Source organism: Dipodomys merriami, unplaced genomic scaffold (genome assembly GCF_024711535.1).
Source record: "Dipodomys merriami isolate MVZ:Mamm:240054 unplaced genomic scaffold, mDipMer1.0.p SCAF_133, whole genome shotgun sequence".
In the NCBI taxonomy this organism is placed as follows: Eukaryota; Metazoa; Chordata; class Mammalia; order Rodentia; family Heteromyidae; genus Dipodomys; species Dipodomys merriami.
The window spans coordinates 647439-660694 of NW_027202638.1; the positions used below are offsets into that span (position 1 = coordinate 647439).

At 41.4% G+C, this 13256-nt stretch overlaps 1 protein-coding gene across 7 annotated transcripts in view; it reads left to right on the forward strand.

Annotated features, from left to right (window-relative positions):
• Positions 1-13256, forward strand: part of LOC138825047 (transcriptional enhancer factor TEF-1) — a 263945-nt gene that overhangs the window by 80107 nt on the left and 170582 nt on the right. For all 7 annotated transcript variants that reach the window (XM_070019409.1, XM_070019407.1, XM_070019408.1 and 4 more), the window contains exon 2: positions 6510-6765. In XM_070019409.1, the coding sequence (XP_069875510.1) occupies positions 6609-6765 (157 nt within the window). In that variant the 5' untranslated portion in view covers positions 6510-6608. The remainder of the gene's footprint in view (positions 1-6509; positions 6766-13256) is intronic.

Sequence of the window (13256 nt, forward strand, 5' to 3'; positions counted from 1 at the left end):
CCTTAGAACTACAACAGGGCTCAGTCTTCACAATTTAGTACCTCAAGTGCCATCTTGATTTGTTTTCTTTGTTGAATAGCTTTTAACCTAATGAGAGGTGTACTGTGTTTTACCTTTTAACTTTCCCTCCTCTAGCATGTGTAGCTAAATAGTTCAGGGTAGATGGAATCCTGTCCAGAAACAGAGAATCATTCTATATCATAAAAGTAGAAGAAGTTGGCCTCGGAACCTTTTTCTATATGTGGTAGGAAGGCCATTTCTGGTGCAACAAAATTATAATTCTAAATCATACTAGGGCCACATCTGAGCAGGTTGGCTGCTGAGCCCTAGAGCAACTCCAAGATGATCATTAAGGTGGCTATCAATTGACTGTGTATGACATTGGTCTCTTGGTGTGTTGATGTCTTTTAAAATATGAACTCTGTACTTTCCATTCCTCAATCCCCTCCACTCTAACACTCCCTCTCTGTACCCCTACTCTCTCCCTCAACCCATGGTCTTCCCTCTCCTATTCCTAGGGTTTGAACTCTGGGGCTTGTACTTGGCTGAGTAGGGAGCTCTGCCACTTGAGCCATGCCCAAGCCCATTTTGCTTTATTATTTGAATAGTCTTGCATTTATGTTTGGACGTCATTTCTCCTATTTACATTTTCTGTGTAGCTGTAGCTGTGATGTCTGGTGTGAGCCACCATGCCCAGTTTTTATTGGTTGAGGTGAGGTTGCAACTTTTTGTTCAGGTTGGCCTCAAACCTTGATCCTCTAATTGCCTCCTTGAGTAATAAGGATTACAGGCATGAGCTACCACACCTAACTTATGTGTGTATATACACACATACATACTCTTGAGACAGATTTTGTGTTTTCCAGGCTTGCTTCAGACTCATTATCTTCCTGCCTCAGCCTTCTGAGTAGTTAGGTATCTACTACTGTGCTTGGGCCTCTTTTGATTGTTAAATTATAGTGAACAATGCTAACTGAGAAAATGACATTTTGTATAGGTTAGTGGCGAAGGAGTATTATCTTTGTTTTCTTAATTTTTAGGAAGCTTAGTTCACCTGAAACATTTATTTGCTATATAGACCTATTGGCATTGGATAACTAGTCTTACAGTTTTCTTGGTTACCTCTGTTATCATTAGTATTTCCTTTTGAAATACTGATAGCTTCTTGTAATAAATTCTGGAAAGAAGCTTATGTTTCTGGGATGAAATGTGCTTCCCAGTGTTTGTTAACCATCTTCTGGGTATCTATGGTGTTGAAGGGAGACAGGAAGAGTAGGATTTCTGTCCTCAGTGGTTAATAATCATTTCTGGGACAGGAAGGTATTTATCCTAAGCTGGTAACACAGAGTGGTCCCATTAGAGCTACAGAGCATAAAGTCAGTCACAGTTTTTCTTGACCTGTCACTGGGGCATGTACTTAAGACTGATAGAGCAGAAAATAAATTAGGGAATCTCAGGATAGTAAAATTAAGTCCTTTAATGTGTTGCTCATGATCAGAGGCTTAATGAAAAGGTATTGGCTTCTTGATGGGCTTCTGTTGATACTGAAGTGATTTTTAAAAATGAGAAGGAGTAATTATCCTCTCTTTCCTGATGAAAGTAGAGAGAATCTGTTGACAATTGGAGAATATGACACCAAGGCCCACAGGTTGCTGCTAGTTGCCTGACAGATGTTGCCTGGGTTCTGGGTCTGAGTTCTTTGAGAGTTCTGCTATCTGACGATGACATATGCTCTGCAGTTCCATCTCTCTGGTAGTTGCTGTGAAATCCAGACTGCTGATCTCAACCTGTGTTACTCAGTTCACTTGTTAGCAAGTTTAGCTAGTGCCAGAAATGCTATGAAAATAATTAGGTGCCTCATTTTACATATGCAAAAGCAATTAACTGTCATTAGTGCCTGACATTCCTCCCAACTGCCCAGAGAGGTGAGTCAATGTCATCACTATTCATTAGGAATTAATTAGACTGTGCTTGATGATGTCAGTTGTGGACAGGGTTGGGAATTCAGCACTGCCTTCTCTACAACTGTGGAATGAGAGTATCAAGCTCACACTATCCACTCATCTGGAGAAGTGACTCTGAGATTGAAATTCTGTGAAGTATGTGACTTTGGGTAACTTATTTAGGTCACTGGACCTTTTAAAAATAGAACTAATACCCAAAGGGGTCAGTTAAGTTGCTAAAGATCTGAAGGCAAAAGCTTTTGTCATTGTGCTTAAAATCTGGTTCACCCAAAGGACAGGGAGTGTGGATTTGAGTTATCAGGTCATACTGGAGGTGAAGCTACTTTTCCTTGTCTTTTTGGAGGGCAACATTTTTCCTAAAAGAAAAATTTGGGCTTTCAGTAAGATCACAGTGACCTACAAACCATGAAATGGATGGTGGAGTTGTATACTAAGTACTTTTCCAACTCTGTGACTCATGTTTTAAACCTTGCAAAGGCTCCTGCCATGTCTGCTCCTGACATCTCCTGAGCTGGTAGACATCTTTGTTCTTAGCTCTACTTCCATTTCTACTACCCTACTCACTCATATTTGCTTTACCAGTTTCTGTCCCTTTAAATTTCTTACATGGCCATTTGCTTGGCTTCTGTCTGTGCTTTATTCTTTTACCATTTTCCCTCCATTTTAGCTGTTACCTCTGGCTATCACTTTTTCTCTATTAGTCAAAAAGAAAGAGAATAAAAGAGTTAAAATATTCTCCTTAAAATAACATTTGTTTGTAATACAAAGAAACTTAAAGGATCCAATATTGTTTCTCTTAACACAGAATAACTATTACTTGTCAGTGATAACCAAAAGAAATTGGATCAGAGAGCCAACTTTTTATGATTCCAATTTAAATTTTCCAGGTCTTGCTATGTAACCCAGGCTGGTCTTGGACTCCTCTCAACCTTCCAAGTGTTGGTATTATAGGCATGTACTATCATGTCTAACCCTAGTTGAGTCTTCACACCAACCCATACATAACCTTGCCTCCTGTACTTTGCTTTTCATTGACTGAAATGAGGGGAAGCTGACTACCATGGCTAAGAATGTAAGGGAAGACACAAGTACAGATATTACCCATACAATCTACTTGACTAGACAGGGTTTTGTGTTTTTTTTTTGGGACAGAATTTTGTTATGTAGCTCAGATTGACCTCAGATTCTCAGTCTTGGCTGGGATTACTGGTGTATGCTACCATGTCCAGTTAATTACATCATCTTGTTAGTGATAAGCAGGTGCTAATTGCTATACATTCAAAATTGGGTCACAATGAGTGGTAGTTAACTAGTTCCACATGTTTTTCAGATACTTAAGTGTGGCTGGTCTTCTCAGAGCTGCTAGCTAGCTATAGGGAAAGTTTCCAGGATGAGGTGGATTTTGAGCTGAGGAATGGAATGCCAGAATAGTTATTTTGGTATCTGGTACAGGAGCTTCTTTTAGCCAGCTCCAATCTTGTGATCGGAAACTCTCTGCCCATACAGGGCTTCATCTTACAATTGGGTTGTAAAACCCAAGGCCTGAGTAGGTATGTGGATTATGTATCTAGTGGTTTATGGGGCTTTGTGCTGGTCCATAGCCAGACGAGGTAATTCCACCCTGCTGAGCTCTAGTTGACTACATTGCAAAAGCATGGACACAGTATTCCTTTTTCAGTAAATGAATCAAAACATGGCAACATTTAGAAGAGCGTTCATGCTTCCTGAGTAGTTAGATTAATTAATACTCACTAGTGTTATATTCTCTAAAGAAAAAACCAAGGACGTGGGACTCTTAATCTTAGAAACAACTTTAAAAAGGTTATCGATATATGTTAAGGGCTGTGGACAAATGAATCCATTTATGAAGAGTGTGCAGAGAGATTGATGTCTGGTCTGAAAGGCCTTTAGGAGCCTGAGGATGTTTCCTGTCATACCTAAATGGGTGTTGAGATTAGCTCTAAGGGGTGAATATACCCTCAAGGGACAGATGGATAGAAGTTGACAGATGGGTAAAAGTTAAGTCAAGAAATGAATATTAATCTCAATAATGGAAGGATTTCAAAATGCATTGTGAGAGTGAGCAATACTGAGGAGGTAGTAATTCGTTTTTGTTAGTCCTATTCAGGCATACACTGGCTATGAGATGTTTTAGAAGGATCTTGAAGCATTGTTGTAAGATGTTTTGGTCTGGAGGCTGTGGCTTTCAGCTGCATGGTAAAGTTTATTGAAGACAAACAAAGATCTTGTCCCTTGTGTTAGCCTTCACTATCCAAGATTCCAGTCCTTCCCTATGTGGCTTCTCCTACATATCTTAAAGCATGGTTCTTTGGAACTAAAACATTCTTTTGTCTGAGCTGCTCATGGCTCAAGGCCTGGCCCATGCTATATGTCTGTATTGCTTTGTTTTTGTTTCTTGGTTTACTTGAGAAGTCAGGCTAACCACTGCTGAAGAGTCCCCTCTTGTTCTGCTCAAACAGACTCAAGGGTGGTGTGCAGTTCAGCTTGAATTTTATAGGACTTTTAGATCCCAACACAAACTGTAATACTTTGAGAATTCAAAAGGCTCACACTGCAGTCATTGTAGAGTTCATCTGGGGGTCAGTCACAAAACCCTTTCTTGTGGCATAATTTATACTTTAGCATTTGGCAATTTTTGAAGTCCTGTGTGTAAATGTACATGTGGTGGTAGGAGTAGTAAATATTTTGCTGACAAATTCTTTGATGGATCAGTAGTTAGCATTTAAAGCCAGGCAACCAAGGGTCGTTTTCTCTTTATAAAAATCTAAATGTTGCCAAATCAAAAAACCTGTCAGGGTGAGAAGCCAAAAGCATCCATTAGTCAGACCATCGATTTTGCAATCTGAATGTGCTTCAGAGTGTTTGTACCTGAGATCTGTGGAGATAGGCTGGGAAGCTCAGGGGACAGATTGGGAGGGGGCAGAAGGCTTATTGCTCTCATGTGATGGCCCTGGAATGTGGACTAGTCCACCCAAACCTGCTTTTCCTCTTGGTGCCTTTGGAATATTGAGTGTATTTGAGGGGGCGAGAAAGGTAGGAGCAGTGGCCACATAATTTACCTACTCAGGCTCTGTGCCTCTCTCGGTCAATCCCCAGGAACAATTCTTTTCCCTCTTCTTGAGAGGGCTTTGAGTTAATGATCTGATGTCCTTTCCCACAAAAGAATATTGATATGTTAGTGTGAAGACAGCAGGGAGTACTGGATTAGATCATTTTCACACTAGTGTTATGCCAGTGTGACATTTGTTTAGAAAGCTTATCTTTTGTGACCATAGGTTATATGCAAAATGCAAGAAGGAAGATTTCTTTGAGTTCTATAATCTTCACTGCTACAGGAAAATAAATGAAAGACTTCACAGTTTCTTGTGGAGAACAGTTGCACAAGTGTGCCAGACATTTGTGGTAGGTGTTGAAGGAAAAATGGAATGACAGTGATTTTTGGTACCTACTTTTTAAGATTCAAGAGATTGACAGTGGCCAAGTTAGCTCAGAGTGTAGTCAGGGTAAGATCCTAAAACATAAATGCCATAGTACTGGTCAGCTGGCATTGGTGATTAAGTAGGATGAGTAATTGTGATAATAGAGTCTATCTATTCTCTTCTTTCTGGTTCCTGCTACCCTCTTGCATCTTGGTGATCTCCTGTTGGCATGGTTTGACCATTCATTTAAGATACCAGTTATAGACTGGAGTGTATTCCTAGCTACTCAGGAGGCTGAGATCTGAGGATTGTAGTTTGAAGCCAGCCCAGGGAGGAAAGTCTGTGAGACTCTTATCGCTAATAAACTACTCAGAAAAAGCTGGAAGTGGCACTGTGACTCGAGTAGTAGAGCACTAGCCTTGAGAAAAAGAAGCTCAGGGACAGAGGCTGGGCCCTGTGTTCAAGCCTCAGGATCCCCCTCTCTCCCAAGATACCAGTTATTACAATAAGGTTGACATCTTTTACTCTTCTCCTTTAAAAAATATCTTTAAGTAGTATAAGGAGGTTTTAATTCACCATGTGAGTTTCAGTACAGTGTCATCCCTTTCATCATTCTCCCCCATTATTTTGTTATAAATAGCTTGTTATGCTATGGAAACTTGGCTTTCATTGATCAGTGTGCCCCCTAGTAGATAGTAGGCACTTGATAAATGGTTTTCAGATGAATCTCTGAAGGCCTGTAACCAAGAACATACTATCCTTGGAAGAAGAAATCTCTTTGGTGAAGATGATCCAGTCTCTCCCTGCCTACTGTCTTAATAGGAGTGTTGCACACCATATATATATGTGGAGTTCAAAAGCCGCATGGATCTCAAAAAAAAATTTTTTTTTGTCTTTTCTTTTTTTGGTACTGGGATTGAACCCAGGATGTTGCACTTACTAGGCAAACACTTTGCCACTGAGCTACATCCCAGCCCTGGATCTCAAAAATTTTTAAGAGTTATTCTGTAAGAAAAACTGGCAACTGAAACTTGCAGTAGAACTAGCAAGAGCAGCATGTTTGTGGTTACCATGTTCTTATACTATTTTGTGATTTCTCTTCAAGGTTTATTTTCTTGAAAAGACTCCAGGCTTTGGCTTGGAAAATCCAACCGCCAAAATTGAGCCCAGCAGCTGGAGCGGCAGCGAAAGCCCTGCCGAAAACATGGAAAGGATGAGTGACTCTGCAGATAAGCCGATTGACAACGATGCAGAAGGGGTCTGGAGCCCTGACATTGAGCAGAGCTTTCAGGAGGCACTGGCTATCTACCCGCCATGTGGGAGAAGAAAAATCATCTTATCAGACGAAGGCAAAATGTATGGTAAGTGGCCTGGAACACTGCTCTGAAATCCTACAGCCTGCTGTGTGTGGTGGCAGGGAATGGATTTAGCTGGCCTTCTAGCGAGCTTTATTTATTGTGTTGTGTTGGATGATCTTTGCAGAATTATAATTCATCATCCAGGGAACTAAAGAGGAGAGTCAGTAAAAGACCACTGGGAAATCACTGCATTGACTTTTCCAGGTTCTCCATTGCACATAGGCTCCGTCTAAAGGGAATTCTGCCACTTAGTTCCAGATAACTGGTGCTATGGAGCAATGGGGACTGTTGCCATCAGATATCTTGATTACTTCTCCCTTGCTCGCACATACACACACATACACCTACACACATACACACACACACAGAGAATACTTCATAATCTAGATGTTTATATGAAATCTACCTTTAAAAAAAAGCCATCACTTAAAAAAAAACACAAAAACCTTGTGCAAGTCAAGATAAAACACATGCTGGGCGCAGGTGGCTCACACCCGTAATCCTAGCTACTCAAGAGGCTGAGATCTGAGGATCATTGTTCAAAGCCAGCCCGGGCAGGAAAATCTGTGAGACTCTTATCTCCAATAAACTACTAGAAAAACTGGAAGTAGGGCTGTGGCTCAAGTGGTAGAGCGCTCGCCTTGAGCTGAAGAGTACAATGACAGCACCTAAGCCTAGAGTTCAAGTTCCATGACCGACCAAAAAAAAAAAAAAAAAAAGAAGATAAAACACATGTGTAGGCTTCATCAGACCCCAGAATAGCCATTTGCAGCTCAGCTGTTGGTTTGCAGTTGTGTGGTTAGAAAAGACATTCCCTCCTTCCTCAAACCCCAGGGTATTCTCCCTAGTCTCCCCTTTTAAATACTGGCATCTTACAGTGTGAAATGAAGGAAACTCCAAGGTGCAGGAGGCTGAGAACAGTTCAGTAGATGGACTAGCATCCAAAGGCAGCAGCAACAAGTGCCCACCCACTGGTCCTGACTAGCCTGAGATTGGCTAGTTTGGGCATTCCCTTTTTCTTCTGTAAATGCTTCCAGCTGAAGATGTGTACTTTTTGGCTGCTTACCTTTTGGGAAACAGATGGCAGGTGATTACTTGTACATACTGCTTGTCTTAATTGGGCACATTGAGTTGACAGAGTTTGTACTGTAGCAGACTCTAAAGAGATGCAAACAAATAACCTAAACTCAAGGAGAACTGGCTCAGCAACTGCCTGAGGTTGTTAACTTATTACAGGAGTGATTTATTTCTAAGTAATTTCAACTCTTCTCCATAATAGGGTGTTGTACTTTTAATCCTGCACTTCTCTATCAGGAGCCGTAGGAGGCTACAGCTCAAACTAGCAGAGGCTGCTGAGGGGAAAGCAGATGGTGGTGCAGCTGCCACCAGCTGTGCCCCTGCCTGCCCTCCCCTTCCAACATGGATGATGTAATGGAAACATGGACAGTTTTGCTTTCGGCAGTATTAGAGCCTCTCAGCCTGTCATACCAGGGGTGAGGAGGGAGAGAAGGGGACCCGAATCTTCAGCATTGTTTTAGAGTCTCTTGATCTTTTGTAGTCAAAGAATCACCTTTGTTATCTAGTGAAATGGAGTAAGGATGAAACACCTTGGCTGCTGTGGGTGGACAGTTTCAGGGCCTTAGGTGGTGTATGTCTGTTTCACTCTCAGGGTTTGAGTCCTGTGCATGTTCTCAGAAGCTTGTCTTCCTACCTGAAGATGAAGCTCCTGTCTTTAAAAAGCACTTTAATTGTCAAGCCTTTTTTGAAGATGACTTTATTGCATGTACTGAAGGGTGGCTTTGGGATACTACCTTGTACAGCTCCCACTTACTTATCCATAAATTGTTTTAATCTAAAATAATAGTATTATGCCAAGCACTGGTGTCCCATGCCTGTAACCCTAGCTACTCAGAAGGCTGAGATCTGGATTGTTGAAGCCAGCTGGGGCAGAAAAGTCCCATACGACTCTTATCTCCAATTAATCACTCAAAAACTGGAAGTGGGGCTGTGGCTCAAAGTGGTAGAGTGCTAGCCTTGAATAAAAAAAGCCTAGGGACAGTGCCCATGCCTAGTTTAAGCCCTATGACCAAGGGGAATTAGATTTACTCTAAAATATTGGTATCTAAAATAATGGTATTAGATGGTGATTAGAATAATTTTTGCACTATGTTTCTCACTAGGAATACCAACTGCCCCTTCTGGAGTGGACTGAGACATAATTAAGAGCAAACGTTAATTTTTTCTGTAGCTTCTCCACTAAGATTTTTCTTTTTAGATAGCCATGGTAGATTTAAACAATTTGCCTGTAAGTCAATCATAAAAGCACTTTTATGTAAAAATAATTGTGTGACAGCTCTTGTGTTGGGAGCTAGATTTTAGAGGCAGCAGGCTAGGAAACTGAACAATGAGAGGTTTTGGATTTTAGTTATTTGATGAATAGTGAACTTAAACAGTTTTATACTTGGTCCTCTTTTCAGTTTTTCTTCAATAACAATGGTAAAGAAGATGTTGTGAAAGTATTCTTGAGACATTTCCATGTTGTGGTGCGGTGTATAGTTCTTGTAGTACTTTTAATTCAGTCAGATGATCATTTATTGGGAAATGTGGTGTGTGTTTAGGAACATGTCTTTAGCATCCTAGATAACTCAGATTCTGAGTGCTTCCTGGTTGTACATATTTTTGTAGTATTTATTCCTTTGCCTTAAGTCATAGCTACATTTACTGACTGTATTTGTGGCCAACTTGATTTAAGATGAGACAGTCCTTTTGAAGGAGAGACAGTAGGAATTTTAGCTGCTTGTGAGGAACAGTCTTGCTGATGTAGATTTTCAGTAGGTAGTCCATATAGCCTGTAGGATTTTGGTTCCCCATTGTAGTTTAAGATGGCATTTGGGTTCTGGCCCTGCAGCTACCCCCATCTCCCTGGGGGGAAAAACATCCCATTTGCTTCTTTCTCTTTGGTTAACTTGGTAGAATTTCTACTGCTGCCTTAAAGTGAAACACGGTAGTTGGCTGGGTTCTGGGAAGTGGAGAATGGCCCTCTTCAGAAGAGAATGCCGTATGTGCCTGAGAGCTGCCTCTACCCTTTTCTGGGACTCTGAGGATGAGAGAAAGTTGATTTGGGAGCTTCTTTAGTGAGGTCAGCAGTGTGGGGGCCAAAGCTACTGTTCCTTGGCTTCTGGCCTGTTCTACATCATATAGACATGAATCAGGACACAAACCAGACCAGGAATCAGTGGTTCTAAAGATCATAAGAGCCTACTTTTTCACTAAGGGATTTGAAAATGAAAGTATTGTAAGCACTTGGGATTCTATATAGTAAAATCAAAATGATTCCATGAGTGAAATACCAAGTAGTTTTTTGTTTTTTGTTTGGTTTTGTTTTTAATTCCTCCCCCCTCCCCTTGAGGTCATTATTCCAGTATTTCTGAGCATTTGTAGAGTGCTTTGTGATGTCACTAAACCTGAGCCATTGGTGAAGCAAGGTCAAGTGATTTATTTTAGTAATGAAATTTCCTTCCTGGTTGACAGTAGAGCAAATGCAATCTTGGGGGAAAAATGGAACGTTCTTTTATGATGATGAGATAGCTAATTTCTCTCTGTTACTTTGGTCTTTGGGGCATCTGAGACTTTATGTAGTTGGTCTATATGGATAGATTGCATTGCCTTGGGCTCCCTAATGTATATTAGTTGTTCTTACAAGATTATTAGATGGAAGGGTTAAGACCACCTTTAACTTTGTCCCTAAGGGCACATTAATGCTTGCTGCTGTGGGCTTTCTCTTTTCTGTCTGTCTTTCCCTTTCATTTCTTATCTTATTTTTGCATAGTTGGGTGTTTCTTTTTCTGGCAGATAGTGGGGGAGGAGATGGCAGGAGGACAAGATGAGAGAGTTCTTAGTCAACAAGCTGCTCTGAAATTGGATTTTAGGGGAGTAGGACATAGTTGAAAAGAAGACAAAACAAAGCAGGGAACCATGGGGATACCTGCATCTACTTCTTTCTTTAATTAAACACACCAGACTTGTAAGGTGGTTAGACACTTTCCAAATCAAATGAAGGTTCACATAGAAACTTGTTTTTACTGATTGTTGGCCCTAAGGGCAGGCACAGCCTTTTATAATTTGGAGTTTATAATTAATACAAATCCTGGTCCTGCATTTGCAGATCTCAGACTTTGGACAAATTTCCTTACTCCTCAATATCTCAACTTCCTCAGCTGCAAAAGAGAGTTAAATAGATCCTACTTTATAGGATCATCATAGAATTAAATGAAGTAATTGTGATATGGGACATCCTTCCAACTTCAGATTTGAACAGCAGCTGGCATACAGTGAGGGTGACATAAGAATTTATGAGCTGAAAACAAAGAAGTATTCTTTGTCTTGTACTATGCTACAGATTTTACATATAATTTCCAACTAATGATCCGAACAGTGCTCTGAGGTGGTAATCCCCACTTATGGATGGGGAAGCTGACAGGGGTAACATGGCTTCTTGCAGTTGGGCATTGAAGATGGTGCAACTAGAAAGTTCTAAATCTAGGTCTCACTAGTCTGGGGTCTTCCCACTGGATTTTTTGTTCTTTCTTTGATACAGGCCATTGGGCATCATTTTGACAAATCATCATTGAGCACCAGCTGTATTCCAGTTCATTGCTTAGGATTCGTCAGGGATACTATGAACCAGACTGACACAGTCCCTGCCCTCATGGAGCTGTCACAAGTTCATTTGCAAGAAACTGACCTGAGGTCAGGGCTATGTGCCAAAGATTTCTGGGAAGGCTGAGGGCTCTTTGAAGATGATCACCTTCCACTTAGTCTTTTGAAGCCTGTTCTTGGCTATCAAAGTCCAGGACACCTGGCCTGAGGCTGGAAGGAAGAGGACATCTCAAATAACATGGCAGAGAGGATGCAGATCACAAGGCTGGCCCCAGTAGTAGCCAGGAAGATACTTGGAAGGGTCTAGTGCCTTAGGACCCTATGAGCAAAATAGGCCCAGCAATTGCTAGACAATTATAGTGATATTCTCCCTTTGTGAGCAGATACCTTTTGGGTCTTTGCTTAGGCCAGCTCCAGGAAGAAGTTATTTCTTACTAAAAGGTTAGGCTTGGGGCTGGGAAGGTGGCTCAGTGGTAGAGCGCTTGCCTTGCATGCCTGAGGCCCTGGGTTCGATTCCTCAGCACCACATAAGCAAAAAGAAAAAAAGCCGGAAGTGGTGCTGTGGCTCAAGTGGTAGGGCGCTAGCCTTGAGCTGAAGAGCTGAGGGACAGGGTCCAGGCCCAGAGTTCAGGCCCCATGACCGGACCCCCTAAAAATAAATAAATAAATAAAAGATAGGCTTACTGGTTAGTCCTAGAGACTTAACTAGAGAAGGTGATGTGGAAGGTGTCTCTGACCTAGCTGTCCACATTTGCTGACCTGTGTCCTTGCTAGCCAAGATGTAGGCCTTGGAATTGCCCCTTTGCTTGCTTCACAGTATCACAAAATGCTGGGGGTAAACTGACTAGTGGGCGTCATAATGAGAGTGCACAGAAGCAAACATGAATGTATGCCAGTCAGTGGATTGCCAGGCTCCTTCTGACCCTGAGAACTGTTTGAGATTATGCAGGACCATCTTTCTATCTTAGTCTCCTTAGCACCTTTTTTAGTATCTGGTGAGTAGCAGTGGCTGTGGACTCTAGAGGCCCTGGAATGGAAATAGCTTAGAATCTGGGCTCTGTAAAGTTTTTCAAGCTTTGGGAAATTTCTCCAGTTTTATATCATGTGTCATCTTCAACTTCTGATCTGTTGTTTCAAGTTGTTTAGTTAGCTATGTGAAGTACACAGAGCTTTACTCCTAGAAGAGGCTAGATGCGGAAACCTGTCTATCTTCTGTTGCTGGGCCTGGGACTCAGATGGTGTCGGTAATGTTGAATATGTGCAGGTATGACATGGATTCTCAGTTAAAGTGAAGAAAGGCAGGTGGTATAGTCTTTGAGCTGGGTGGATGTCTACTGTGAGAGGAACTAGCTAGACCGAAAGGAAAAGAGGATGTTTATTTTGTTGTCTTTTAAATTAAGAAAGAAGAGCCCTTGGATTTTGCAATTTGGGTAGAAAGGATTTTTACTCCAAATAGGAACAAAAGGAAGGCAAGGGTTAATTCTAGAATTATTAGAACAGATTAGTAATGGGGGATTTGGAAATAGTTTGGTTCCTGTAAGAATAGCAAAGCCAGCATCAGCAGCATTTTGATTAGAAAGCTCTGTGTGTGTGTGTGTGTGTGTGTGTGTGTGTGTGTGTGTGTGTGTGTGTGTGTGTGTGTGGGTGTGGGTGTGTGGGTGGGTGTGGGTGTGGGTGTGGAGGGGAGGTATGCAAAGGTTTATATACAAGGTGTGAGGCCTTGTGCAATGTGGGTGAAAAATAACCAATTAAGGATGGCTCAAGTATGAGTTGCAAGGGAGGAAAAAAAGAAAATAATGCCTGTCATTACCAACTTATACTTTTTAGTAGCTATG